Here is a 14,496-nt window from a genome sequence, read left to right as displayed (position 1 = left end):
AGTTACCTGACTGACTGTCCAGAGAGCCTGGTGCTCTCTGCTAGCTGTGCCAGCAGTGCTTGTGAGGTATTTGCAAAGTGCATGATAGTGATGCTCTGAGTTTTCATAATTCTACATTTCTTTTTAAGCAAGTGTTTTGTACATTTCTTTTCAAAAAAGTGCCAAATTTGTCAGTATTGCATGTAAATAAATTGTGTTAATTCTTTTACTTGTAGCATAGATTCTATTTACAAAACGTTTGTTTATAAAGTTTTATGGATTTTTACAGTGAAGTGTTTACAGTTGTTTAATAAAGAACTGTATGTATATTTTGTACAGGGTTTTTTTTTTCTTGTGAATCCTTAAAAAAAACTCAGCTATAGGAGAAACTACAACAGTTTATTCTACTTAAAGGCTGGACCTCCAAGCCAGTGTGCAAAAGCTGTGAAATTGCTCAACAGTCCAATGCCAGCATTTTACTAGTTTTATGAACAAGGAAAACCAATAAAATCCTGGCCTGGGATTTTTTTTTATTACCTAACAAATCAAGTCTGAGATGGTGTTGAGAAAATATCTCTTCTCTAGTATGCACTGTGTCATACATAACACTTTACATTAATTTGTAGTGGATACTTTGAATGCATTCAAAGGATGTTGGTGGATAACTACACAGTCTATATTATAGTCTTGAGTTGTATAAATAAATCACCAAGGTCTAATCATGCAGAAGCAGTTACCTCTGATAACTACTGCTGCTTTTTTTTTAAAAGAAAACAATGGAATGTATGAAAAATGCCCCTGAGGGCAAGTATTACCAGGTGCTGAGTTAGAAGAGCTACACTCCTGGCTAGCATGGAGGCTTAGCAGAGCCTACTGGACTGCAGCATCTCCTCTTTATTATTGGCAGTTTGTTCCAATGAGCTCTTGTGACTAGTACAAGTAGTAAAAGCAGTAATTGCAGCCAGCTATCCTTTACACCATGGTTGCACACAAAACAGAAGGAAATAGCAGGGGTCCTACATTTTATAGTTAGAAAAGCTGCTAAAGGGCATATGGATGAAGAATGCTAGGGGTGGGAGAAGGGGAAGTCACTATGGAAAGAATACCCATCTTATTTCTTACATCAAAAAAGTCCCAAGAATCACAAAATCTGTAGAAGCTTGGTTAATCAAATACTGCAGGACTGATTTAATCAGTATAAAATTGAAAGATTTAGATTTGTAATAAAAATCCAAATTTGAGGAAGGGCAAACTTTAAAACAGCAGCCAAGTCTTAAAGGAAGGATGGGTGAGTGCAGGCACGCTGGACTGTGGGGCAGGGAACTGACCACTGTCAAACCAGTGTAAGTTGCTTGGTTTCTCATGGAAAACATTTTATACACCTAAGTCCATCAGCGTCCAAATGTCTGTTCCGTTGGTAATATCACAACATAATATTACATTTACTCCAAATTCTGTCCCATGTGGGAAAATTAGATGATTTCAAATACTTTCTTCAGCTCCACAATAAGCTGCCAGTCACTCTTCTGCATTTCGTCTCTGAACCAGTCTTTGAGAGCATCGATGGACTGCCGGCTGATCTGCAATAGCCCAGGCACAAATAGAGTGAGCCAAAAGTATAACTATCAATGAAAGAAAGCCAGTGGTCCCAAATGTCACTAGAAAGAGAAAGGCAGTGCTTTGCAGCCTGCTTCAGTGGGGAGAACCCAAATCTGTGAGATGTGGCTCTGGAGTCCCTGGGATTGTCAGGAGGCACTACCACTCTCTATCAATCAGAAGCCCCACCGGATGTTCCCAGAGTCATATTTGAGTTCTCTGAGCTACTGCAATAGCTAACCAGATAGATAAAGGAGACTGAGATTTCTGAAATTTTTAGTCTGAAAATATGGTACTTTTGCTAATAAAATACTTACCTTGCTGACAAGTATGTCTGTGGCTTCAAAATGTCTCCCAAACATTTTGGGAGATTCCCCAGGAATAGGTTCTATTTTGACACAGACCTCTTGTCCCTTTTTTGCAACATCCACCTGCTTGTGGTTTATTTCAATGCTTGTTACTATCCCAATGTCAACAAACTATAAGAGAAAGATCAATGAGACTCACATAGGTTATCATGACAGCTGAACTTGTTCTAACCTGCAGTGTCCACAGTAATTTCTCCACACCACCATCCACCCCATTTGTCTGTTAACCCAGTGTCAATTTTTTGTCCTGCTGTAAACTCAGGCTGGGATAGGATATACATAACAAATAGCTAGTCACAAATAAGCCAGAGAAGTAGAGGCACAAGGAGGCATCTACTTTACAGAGCTAACAGCTCAAAGTGATACCAGAAAGTACTAGATGAGCCTAGATCACTATCTCAAAATGAAGGCTCCGAGGGCCATGTCTTGATAGTAGGGAGCACATGGCCTGTGAGAAGCTCTGTGAAAACTGACGAGTGGAGGAAGAGCACAAGTTTGTCACCTTTTCCAAACTAAATACAATGGGGTCAATACCAGTGAGAAATAATGTTTTGGTGACCTGCAGTGTAGGAGCCTCCCTAAAGGTTCCCTTTCAGTAAGTGTCTGTAGAGGAGGGAACAGACAAATCCAAATGAATAATGTCCCTAACATATTCACATCTCCACTGAGATTACGACATAAGTCTGTCCAGGATGAATGAGGACTGCACACATATTACTGAAGTAATACCACCTAGGGGAAGACAGAGCATCAACAGTTACCTAGGTTGAACACTGCTTGCTTGAGATAAGAACACTGATGTTGGCCCGGAACTTACATTTTTGCTTGGAACGCACATAGGTGTTCCTTGTTTTACTTGACCAGCCTCCACAGTGACCCCTATTACTATTGGATCTCGAGAATTGAAAATGTACTGAGGGAGGATTTTCATCTTGCAGGGAAATACTGCTATGTGCCTGAAAGTAAAAAGAAAGCAAAAAAAACCCCTCAAACTCACAAACTCAATGAACAGAGAGCAAGATGGGTGGCAAGTTTATTGTATGAATGCCACAAAGCTCTAACCCAGTTCAAAGCTACATTAAGGAACATGTTTATGCTCAAACAGGACAATGATGCCTTGCCCCCAAAGGTAACATATTTTGCTAACCATGTCCTGGAGTTTAGAACATGGGTAGAACTTGCTGACATGTCTGTCACACATCTAGTCATCCATTTACATATTCCTCTTCATATTCCTAGTGTTTTCAAAGATAGCTACCACAAAGTTCCTGTCCTTTTCATTCATGTGCTGGAAGCACATTAGGACAATTTAAATCCTGAGCTACTGTTCCCTAGGCAACTCTGGTAACCTCAAGACAGCTGCGAGTGACTTCCTAACCACCCAGAGGGCCATGAAAGTTACCCCGCCAATGTAATTACAACTTGACTTGACAGGTGCGGGGTGTGTGTGTGTGTGTGGGGGAGACAATAAAACCCTAAAAACTCAACTTTCCTGCAGCCTAGGATGTTACTCCTGTACTTCTCCAACTTTATAGCTGCAATGTTCTCTGCCAGTATGGTTTGGTTGCCACAAGTACTGTATTGTGTATGCACTCACACACTCACTGGTGCCTCTCAGAGATGGAGACCTGAAAGGCCCAGGAGGAGGAAGCCTACTTAAAGCCCTGCAGACTCCTTAGGTAGCCTGGGCACATTCACCTTGTGAGGTATTTAGAAGAGTGGCTTTGTCTCCCTCAGAATCCTCTGGCATATTTGCTAGTTTACACAAAGTTGACCTAAACCCATCAAATTGAAAATTTGAAATTAAAAAGGCTCCACAGAGGACCTGGTATCTCTCTCTCCCGCCGCCACCCTCTTATCACACACATACACATATATAAACACACACACAGGAATGTTTTTCCCAAACAGCAGCTCCTGAGTCATAACATACCACTTCAGAACATAGCTATACTATTGTCTGCATTCTTATCATAGTAAATAAAAACACCAACTTACTTAAATTCTTCTTGTTTTTGTTTCTTGTAGTCTTGTCTGTATTTTGTAAAGGCATCAAATAAGTGATAAATAATTTCTGCACTAAAGATTCTAACTCCCAAGCTATCAGCCATCTCTTGCGCATCCCGTTCAATTCTTACATCAAAGGCCAAAATTACTGCATACCTGAAACATGGGAACATCAAAGATCATTCAGTGAGAAGTAGTGAATCAATTGAAGAGCCTTAAGACAATCACAAGCAATGAGTACTTACTGGGGATCATGTTCCAACATCACTGAAGCCTTCATAACGTCCTTTTTATGGACTGGACCAATGTTAATTCCCGCATACTGTAAAAGAGTTCCAGGTTTACCTGCATGCATCAGGTCATTGTAACAGCCCATCATGACCACCATATGCTTACAAAGCTGGGTAGCTACTTACTGGCACCTCTGATGTTTTCAGAAATTCAAGAAGAGCTTCCAAAGAGCCCAGTGTAGATGCCTGGACATAAACTCCTTTTTCTTCTAGTTTGATAGCATTTAGTGTCTGCTTTAACTCATGGATCAATTCATCCTTGAAAAGACATCAAATGTGACAAAGTACACCTTTATCTTCACCCTAATAATAACTTTCACCCAATTGAAAGCATGGAATTAAGACATAGCAGTTTGTTGTAGAAGAGAGACTGATATAGCCTACCCTATCCTAACCCATTTCATCTCTGCCTTAAGCTAGTAGAAAATATGCTAAATCTCTGCAGCACTTAGTAAAGAGAGTAGATGACTAGGAAGAATGTCATCATTCGTGAGGACCACACAAATGCATGGCAACCCCAAGCCTCAAATGTGGAATTACCTAACTTATCACCTCACTGAAGACAAATACATTCCACACTCAGGCCTGGCCTATTCTACCTTCGCCTGAGGTAGTATATTCTCTAATGACCAAATACTGAAGGTGGTTTACATACAGGCCTATATGCCTGACACAATCAATAGTTCTATTTTCTCTTATTTCTATTAAGGGATCTGAAATAAAAACAGCCAATGGCATAACCCCCGCACATAGGAGGTTAAAGCAAGAAAATCACATGTTCAAGATCAGCTTAGATAACACTACAAGTTTAAGGCCAGGCTGAGACACATAGAAGACAATGCAAAACTGAAACAAATATACCAAAAAAACTGTGTGTGGGGGTGTGTACACATAAGTGCTGATGCCCTTAGAGGCCAGAGGCAGTGCTACCCGATGTGAATACTCGATCCAATGTGCTAACTGCTAAGCCATCTCTCCAGACCACTTACTTTTAAAGGGCTTTTGGCCTTTTCTGTCTATTTTTGAAACATGGTTTTACGAAGCTCAGGGTCACCTTAAACTACCAGTGCAACCAATGACAGCCACAAGCTTCTGCTCTAACTCTCTCCACCTGCCAGGCACTGAGTCATTCACGCACTGCTCTAACTTGGTTTTATGCAGTGCTGAGATCCAACCCAGGGCTTCACGTGTGAAAGTATACTAACAACAGCTGCTCCCCAGTCACTGGCCAGGGTTTTTTTAATTAGGAAAATGAACATTTAAAATCATGCATATAAATTTATACAACTTCATGATAGTAAACTACTTTCCTGAAAAAGTGCAGTAGATGACCTTCACAAGGTGTCTATTTCAGTGAGCATCCCTAACATGTCCTGCTACCACTCAACAAAACACTGTGTTAAGGAGAACAGCAGGATACAGGTGATAAGATATAGGAGTGGACTTTAATTAGGGATGTGGAGGGAGGTCAAAATAGGAGAGGGAAAGAGGATGTTTGATAAAGCCTCAAGGAATAGGTTATAGTGACCTAAAATTATGTGCAATACATACATATGTACATACATACACACAGCTGTTTTAAAACAGATTTATGAGTATGAAAACCTGGCATGCATGTATTTATGTGCATCACATGTATGCCTGGTACCCACGGAAATAAGAAGAGAGGGGTGAGATCCCTGGAACTAGAGTTGGAGATAGTTGTGAGTCACCACATGGGTCCTGGAAATCAAACCTGGACGCTCTGCAGTATCCCTCCTACAGGCCTGTAGGCCATCTTTAGTGGCACAATCAGGTCAAGTCCATGATACCTCAACAGTATGACTAAACAGGACCCAAACAATAACATTACTTATATACATGTGTACGCGCGCGCGCACACACACACACACACACACACACACACACACAGAGCCTGCCTGAGGTCTAATTGCCAGAGTACACAAAAGTGGTATGCAAGCTGCCAAGGGTTGGAAGCAACCAACAGTCCCGTCCAGCAGTAGAGAGCTCCACTCCAACAGTAGAGAGTTCATGCCCAGTACTAGAAACCTAGCCAACTACTGAGAGAATCTCATACTAGACCAGTATAATTCCTAACTGCATTCTAAAGCACATCCTATGTTCACAGGTAAGTATACTCTCACCTCACATCAAAGAAGTTGCAGGCCATTAGAAAAATCACAATAAGTCATAATTCAGAGATCGATGGATCATGAGGAGCCCAGCCTCAAATGGATACATATACAGTGTAACCACTGCCTGCACCCAAGCTCTGGGAACATCATGGAACAGGGTGGAAAGATTGTTAAGAGCCGGGACAAGGAAATCTGCTCTGAGACTGCCTCCTATAAGTGACAGGAAGTTACTCCCATGATACCTCAATAGTGTGGCTGCCTAAACAGGACCTGAACAATCCCAATACAATAGACTTGATTATGAAGAAGGAGCATCTCAAGGTAAAAAAAGATGTATGGCTAAAGCATGAAGATGATGAATTCAAGGTTAGTCTGGACCACTGGGAGGGAAACTGGTTCATCTAAACAGCACTGGAAAAAAAACTAATGAACTTACTTTAAGAACTGGGATTTCATCATCCTTGTAGGCCACGAGGAGAGGCAAACCAGCTAGTGTTTTCTCAAGGTCTTTCCCAAGAATCTTCACTCCCTGGGCTGCTTCCACTTCTTTATGCTTTTCATATTGGTTCTAGAGAAAAATACATTTTCCAATGAATTTCTCTCAACAGTGGTAGCACTGATGTATTTTGTGACCATATGGAAAAAGAGTTCTCAAACTCTGAACAAGAAATAATACCTCCAACATAGTCTGTTCTCAAAATAACACAGGAAAGATATGTCAGAAGATATTGCAACACATAAAAAGTAAAAAAAGAGACAACTATTCAGAACTACAAAATCTGTGGGGGGGGAAGGGGGATAAACAGGTAATAAACACAAAGCTATGTTGACAGAGGTGAGTGAGCCAACTGCGGTCAACTACTCTACACCAAGGGGTGAATAATCAACTGCAGTCAACTACAACTACCAGGACAGAAGGTCCTAAATGGGATGTTGGCACAGAGCAGGCACAGATGTCAAACTGAAAGCTGCAATACAGATGGAGGCTTCTACCTCCTGTTGGGGCAACGGTGAAATGTGTCTTACACATATTGGGAAAACAGGCCCAAGTTAGCAGAAGGTGCAGAACTCCACGGCACAGCACGGCAGCATACACTTTCCATGCCCATAAGAATGGACAGCACAACAAAGTCACACAGTGGACTATAAATGTGAAATGTTTTTCAGTTGAGAAGGGCCAGGTACCAGCACAAAGAATGGCTCCATTCCACAGGAAGACTCTGCTAGGCATGACTAGCTATGCAGAACCCAAGGCTGGCTATCCTTAGACCCAACAGACAGAGATACTTCTACCCATGTCTACTTCTGCAGTAACAAGGAAAGGGACAGATGTGTGCTGTGTGTTAAGCCAAGCAGCCCTCAGAAAGACAGAAGCATCTGTAGATATAAGCATTGTGAAGCACCCCAACCTTGGCTTACCTTTACACGTAATTCCTTCATGGGAGGAGGTAAAAGGAGGCCTCGAATCTGAGTGACAATGGGCCCTTCTACTCCAGGGACAATGATTGTATCCCCTTCCTTCAAACGTCCATTGATCAATATGACATCTATTGTGGTGCCCATTCCTGGGAGAGCTTTAACCTGTTTTCATACAACATATATATAGTGATGGCATATTACTAACTATAAAAGCAGCTTATGTCCATTACTAAAAGGGTGTAGAGTGGGAAGGAAGCCTGATGATTACCTCCATGACTTGTGCTCTCAGCTCTTCACAGTGTGCAAGCCTCTTGCTCAACATAGTTTGAGTTAACTCCACAAGAAGGTAGATGAGACTTCCCATGCCATCACCAGTATGTGCAGAGGTAGGTACCAAGGACACAAAAGTGCGGGGATCTTTATTCTCATAAAACAAAGCAGCATTCAAACCCTAGAAGCAAGAGCAGCATAGAGCACTGTTAACAGAAGGGCCTGGCCTAGCCATTTTTAAATACCACAAATACACCTAGAGAACCCAAGTACTGCTGGTCAGCAGTTAAGTGCTTATCTGAATACTTGAGTCCTTACCTTTCATGCATAGCACTAAACAAACAAAAACCCCTAAATGAACACAATCCAGAAATAACTGTATAGACGTTTAGAGAAAAAGCAAAACAGTTTCTAACTCAGTGCGGTTTATGAGACTACTGAGGCTGCAGAGAGAGCTGTCAAACACCAGTGCCTGGTGTTAAAACTGGACTGAGCAAAGAACACCAGTCCAGAAACAGCAAAACCCCATTTGTTGTTAGAGAAACTAAAAAAACATAAGAGTGAAAAAAGCACCCAGCTGAAAGAGGACATTCTGCTAGGTCCTTCAGAAAGAAATTCTCCATACCTGCTGTGCAAATTCTACAATAATGGCTTTTGCACGCTCCTCGAATTCATCCTTTGTATTCTTCTTCTGTTTTTTTAAAGTAACAGCCACATCAGAATCAGGACTCTTCTTCCAATCATATAACCTGTCAATCTGGAAAACATTTATCAGAAACATTTCAAAAATCTACAACATTAAAGGTTATAGGCTCCAGAAATTTCCTAATTTGTTTCTCTCTGTTTCGCTCGCACAGATGCACATGTGTGCACACACACACAGTGTAAAGAATTCAGGCGTTTATTGTACAAAAGGCCTCCTTTAGAGGCTGTGCAAATGAAGCTCTCAAATGAGAAACTGCTGAGGTGGCATGCTGTCCATTTTAGCCTCCAGTGACTTCATGTAAACCTGCTCTCTGCTAAACAGAAGGTCATAGAATTATCCTGTGAACACTGACATGTACTCTTTTCAAATTTCCGAAGTGAGTTAGTAAATCAGCAGATAGACAAGGACTAATTACTGCAAGTGCCAGTGAGGATTAAGTAGTAACTGTTTCCTTGCTCAATCTAGTAATAATCAGTCTGACTAGTTAATAATATGAGACTGTATTTCCTCGGTTGTCAATCTGTGGTATACTTTAGGTGAAGGAAATGCTAACTGCAAAGAGAAATCAACATACTGACCCTGTAAATCTATCCAATTATGCATCAATCTAAACGATACAAATTTTTTTATCCATATCTCCCCTGTGAGTATGAAAATAAGAGAGGGAATTAATCATCAAACAATGACAATGAGTATCATGTGACAGCAAGCCCACACTGACAAGGTAACGAAGCAGATTTGTCTGTCACTAAGAGAAAACCGAATAAGGAGAAAAAGACCCAAGATGACTGTCAGGATCAAATTACTGCTTGAGGTCTTTCAAATAATTCTTTTTTCTTTTTTTTTTCTTTCTTTCTTTCTTTTTCTTTTTTTTTCCAAGACAGGGTTTCTCTGTGTACTCCTGGCTGTCCTGGAACTCACTCTGTAGACCAGGCTGGTCTGGAACTCAGAAATCCACCTGCTTCTGCCTCCCAAGTGCTGGGATTTTAGGCATGCACCATCACTGCCCGGCTCAAAATAATTTCTGAAAATATACTCAACATAAAGTTCTAACCTTGACAAAAAGACAAAAAGAAAAAGAGCTAATGTTTGTAGAAATGAAGGAAAACCACGAGATGATCTAAAAACCCAATTTTACTGGAAAAAGATAAGTGATCGTGAAGACAGCATTGAGAAGAAGTAAACAGCATATAGGAAAATATGATTGGAGGGAGAAAAAATACTCCACTTTAGTTCATTTATCATGTGTCATTAAGTAACGTAATAAATTTAGTAGAGAATATCTGAACAATCACCAATAAAGATAAAGATTAGATGAACACTATAAATCCAATATAAATTCAATACAACTCAAATATGATAAAACTAAACTAATACATAATCACACTGATAAAATTCTAAAAAGGAGAAAGTCTTAAAAGTAAGCAATATATTGGAGAAATGGGTCCAATATTGTACAATCTATATACACTTTCAGCTTGTTTGTTTGTGACAGTGTCTGGCTGTGTATAACATAAGGGTCTTGAAATCTTGCTTCTCCTATCTCAGCCTCTCTATTAGTAGGATTGTTTATTTCATGTTTTTACACTATACTATGGTTTTCAGAACAGCTTATATATTTCAAAAGTATTTATACACCCAAGGGAGACATAGACAATTAACTTGGGGGGTGGCTTGTAGGAAAGAGAACAACAAACAGTGAGACTGAATGCTTTCCTTGACATTTGTAGCTCTTGTATCCAAGTTTGAAGAAGAGGACTTTATAAGTTACTCTTTCTCTGAGATGAATGCTTTTCCAAATTATCAAAGCTAATGAACCAGATTCTTAGCCGCACCTAATGTCTGTGCCACCCTCAAAGCAGAACCATTGTTCACTGAAACAGTTGGTGAATGACTTTATGGATAGACCATCTTAATACACACACCATTTCTTAAATGAATGTAACCTGTTCTCCGTAGGCTGAGAATAAAGTCACTCACTCAAGTCAAATAGCTTTGACCATAGCAGGAAGTCTGTATCCAAAAATCGTGCCTACAATTCACTCCTTGGAGCAGCAGAACTGTCAACTCTCAGCTTAGCTACAATGGAGGTAAAATCCTTTGGTGATGAGAGAGTCATTGAAGTACAGCCTTATGAACAATGTCTAAAAATTGTTCTTAGAGCCTAGATTTTAAACCCTACTAAATACAAAACAAACAAACAAACAAAAAGACTATATATTTATGTTCATTTAAGAAAATACTAGTAGTGATGTATTATTTTGAAATATACAGTTAATGTTTGAAGTTATTTAAAATTGAGAAAAACGTATGTATTTTCAGTATTGCTGTAGACAAGCATATACATAAGACTGTTAAATTGATTGTTGTTTTATATCAAACAACTTTTATAATACTCATTTTTATTGTTATAATAGTTTATAAATTTTAAGGAATATGACAAAAAGATATTGTAGGTATTGAAGGGGGGTCTCTGGGAGGAGGTGGGGTACAAAAGAGAAACAAGATTGTGATTTAATTCTATTTACTTAAAATATGTTTTTAAATGTTAACAAATTCAGATAAATTGAAAAAAATAAGGGATGTAGAACAGAGTGAAGGAAAACATGCAGACTGTACACCTAAAGCAGCCTTGGGGCAAAATACCCAGGAAGGGCTCACACTCCAGTGCTGACAGTCAGATCCAACACTGAGAAACTGCCAAGTGCTGCAAAATACACAGGAAGAGCTCACACTCCAGTGCTGACAGTGAGATGCAATACTGAGAAACTGCCCAGTGCTGACAGTGAGATGCAATACTGAGAAACTGCCCAGTGCTGACAGTGAAATGTAACACTGAAAAACTGCCAAGTGCTGTAAAATACACAGGAAGAGCTCACACTCCAGTGCTGACAGTGAGATGTAACACTGAGAAACTGCCAAGTGCTGTAAAGCAGAGGGAAGCAAACAAGCTCATGTGAGATAACAAATTCAAACATTGCACCATGCCAACGGGGGCAACTGGTGCCGACCAGTGGGATGCTTTAGCTCAAACTGAAAGATTAGTGCTTTGGACAAGTTAAGACAAACACTGCAAAGAAGACATCTTGACTGTAACAACAAGGCAGAAGGCAATAAAGATACATTATATACTCCTAAGGAAAGGGAAATAGCCACACACTGCCATACAAGATTTGAGAGTAAAGACATAAAAGCAATGTGTCAGAAGACTCAATAATCTTAATTGTCGTGTACACCTTAATTAGATACCTTCAAAATACACTAAGTAAAACTGCACAAGGAGACGAATGAAGCAGCACAGTGCGAGATGAAATAGCCCTCTGCAATAGTCGATCACAGAGTCACGGGCATTGAATACAGAAGAAATAAGTGACAGTATAGAACAGGAAGCTGAACAAAGTAAGCAACAGATTGTCACATGAAACATTACACAACAAGGCTGGTCTCAAAAGACCACAAAACATCCAGAGATAATGGCCTCTGATCACAAGGCAATTCAAAAGTATCTGGAACCCCCTTCCCACCCTAAAGTAATGAATAGATCAAGGACAAACACAAGATGGTTAAAATATTTTTTTCCTAAAAAAAAAAAAAAAAAGTAAGCATTGCTTAAAATAGAAGGTGGGCATTGTGACACTTGTAAGCAGAGGCAGGATGATCAAAGCTAACTCAAGGTCAGCCTTCCCGAGGGAACCAATCTTAGCACTGCGCAGAGCCTACTGCTCCTTTTGGTTGCTGTTATTTTTAAAGACACCTGCACTCATGTAAACACATACATAAAGGTATGAGGAGGTTATTTTTTAAAAAGGAAAGGAGTCCCAATGCAACAAAAAGTAGTTCTTTCAAAGACACAAATTTACAAACTGATGTCCAGGTGTGATGACACACACAGAGACTGAGGCAGGAGAACTACAAATTCAAATCTAATCTGGACTCAAGTGAGATCATATCTCAAAACAAGCCAAACCCCAAAACAGTCCCAAAACAATGCTGGACAGATTATACATGAACTCTAGAACATAATTCTGTTAAAAATGAAAATGATTTTCGTTGGAAAAAATTTGTTTCTCACAGAACTGAATATCCATCCATACATATGATGTAACAATTCTTCTATTAACTATTAAAGCAAACAAAAACAAATGACTATATACAAATATCCACAGCTACACTGCTAATAAGTCTAACTGGGAACTACAATCCATCTATGCTACAGTGGAAACTTATTCAAGTGTGGTGTTACTAGAGAATGGAACATTATGCTGTTATCCTAAGTTAAAAGTGTTACAGCTTATCTAACAACAAGCAAAGAAGGGAGAAAGCTGAGACAGCAGGACATACCGACACTGGAAAGAGCACACACCACAGTCCTACCAGAACTAGTAGAAAGACAAGGGAACAATTTTGTAAAGTCAGCATGTGCCTGGGTTAGAGGGACAACTGGGTCCCAAGGACCCAACTGAGAATGGAAGATGGACTGCATTCTGGAGAGTGACGGTTTACAGAGCTATAATGAGCTGACAAACTTGGTAAGTACAACTATTCTCAAGCATTTTCTTTCATGTTACACTAAATTTCTAACTTGTTTTAAAACTTAGCATATAGTAATTGTATAATAATGAGCACCTCATTTTCATACATGTATATAATTAAATTCACCATTCCTATTTCCTTGTCTCTCTTCTCTCTTGATTCTTCTTCCTAAATAGTTCCTCCTTCTATTTTCTGCTTTTTAGAAATTAAATCAAGAATCAAAATATGAAAGAAAAAGTAGCACTTCTATGAAAAAGTAGCACTTCCTAACATGTTACTTAGCTCCATACATTTCCTGAAAGTGACACCTTTTCACTCTTTAGATGACTGGTGACTGACTGTCCTCAACACTGACTAAACTCAGCCTCATATATGTCACACAAGCATTCTACCAAGTCACATCCCCAGTCCTCTTTTCCTTAGGAATAAATGTACGATTTGCACATATGATATATTTTCTTTATTCACTCATCTATTAATGGGCTTCTAGGCTTAGTCCATAATTTAGCTACAAATAGTTCTGTGATTAAAAATATTAGTGGGCACCAGGTGGTGGTGGCACATACTTTTAATCCCAGCACTTGGGAGGCAGAGGCAGGCGGATTTCTGAGTTCGAGGCCAGCCTGGTCTACAAAGTGAGTTCCAGGACAGCCAGGCTATACAGAGAAACCTTGTCTCAAAAAACCAAAAAAATAAATAAATAAATTAGTGGGCATACACGTGTGTGTCTATACATATGTACATACATACATACATACATACATACATACATACATGTATATAATGAAATGTTCTTTTAAGTCATCCTAATCTAACATAGGATAAAGAGATGGTAGTCAAAAGCTCACACTGCCTTGCAAGAGGAGCCAAGTTTTGTTCCTAACAGCCATGTGAGCCGCTCACAAGCACTATAGGATTCACTGTCTTTCAGACCCCTTGGAGACCAGTATTCCCGTGTGTACAAATTCACACAAGGACACATGCTTTAATAAAAAATTAAACAAATCTTGGGAAAAAAAGTATTTTTAGATTAGTGCTTACCTTATTAAGTGCAACAATGAAAGGACATTTTTTAGATTTGAGAATGTTGATTGATTCAATTGTCTGGGGCTCTAGGCCATGCATAATGTCAACAACTAAAATGGCAATGTCACAAAGAGAGCTTCCTCTGTTTCTCAGGTTGCTGTCAAAAA

At 39.6% G+C, this 14,496-nt stretch overlaps 1 protein-coding gene across 1 annotated transcript in view; it reads right to left on the bottom strand.

The window, feature by feature from the left end:
* Positions 1-602: 602 nt before the first annotated feature.
* Eif5b (eukaryotic translation initiation factor 5B) overlaps positions 603-14,496 on the bottom strand; it is a 60,483-nt gene continuing 46,589 nt past the window's right edge. The window contains exons 14-24 of the mRNA XM_031367260.1: positions 14,345-14,486; positions 8,690-8,821; positions 8,063-8,245; positions 7,795-7,956; positions 6,812-6,943; positions 4,367-4,498; positions 4,196-4,272; positions 3,942-4,106; positions 2,761-2,899; positions 1,893-2,054; positions 603-1,559 (exon numbers count right to left, since the gene is read on the bottom strand). Of these exons, the coding sequence (XP_031223120.1) occupies positions 1,452-1,559; positions 1,893-2,054; positions 2,761-2,899; positions 3,942-4,106; positions 4,196-4,272; positions 4,367-4,498; positions 6,812-6,943; positions 7,795-7,956; positions 8,063-8,245; positions 8,690-8,821; positions 14,345-14,486 (1,534 nt within the window). The 3' untranslated portion in view covers positions 603-1,451. The remainder of the gene's footprint in view (positions 1,560-1,892; positions 2,055-2,760; positions 2,900-3,941; positions 4,107-4,195; positions 4,273-4,366; positions 4,499-6,811; positions 6,944-7,794; positions 7,957-8,062; positions 8,246-8,689; positions 8,822-14,344; positions 14,487-14,496) is intronic.

Source organism: Mastomys coucha, unplaced genomic scaffold, assembly GCF_008632895.1.
Source record: "Mastomys coucha isolate ucsf_1 unplaced genomic scaffold, UCSF_Mcou_1 pScaffold14, whole genome shotgun sequence".
NCBI classification, from domain to species: Eukaryota; Metazoa; Chordata; class Mammalia; order Rodentia; family Muridae; genus Mastomys; species Mastomys coucha.
Note: the sequence above shows the minus strand (reverse complement) of the source record. Positions and strands in the feature narration are given on the sequence as shown.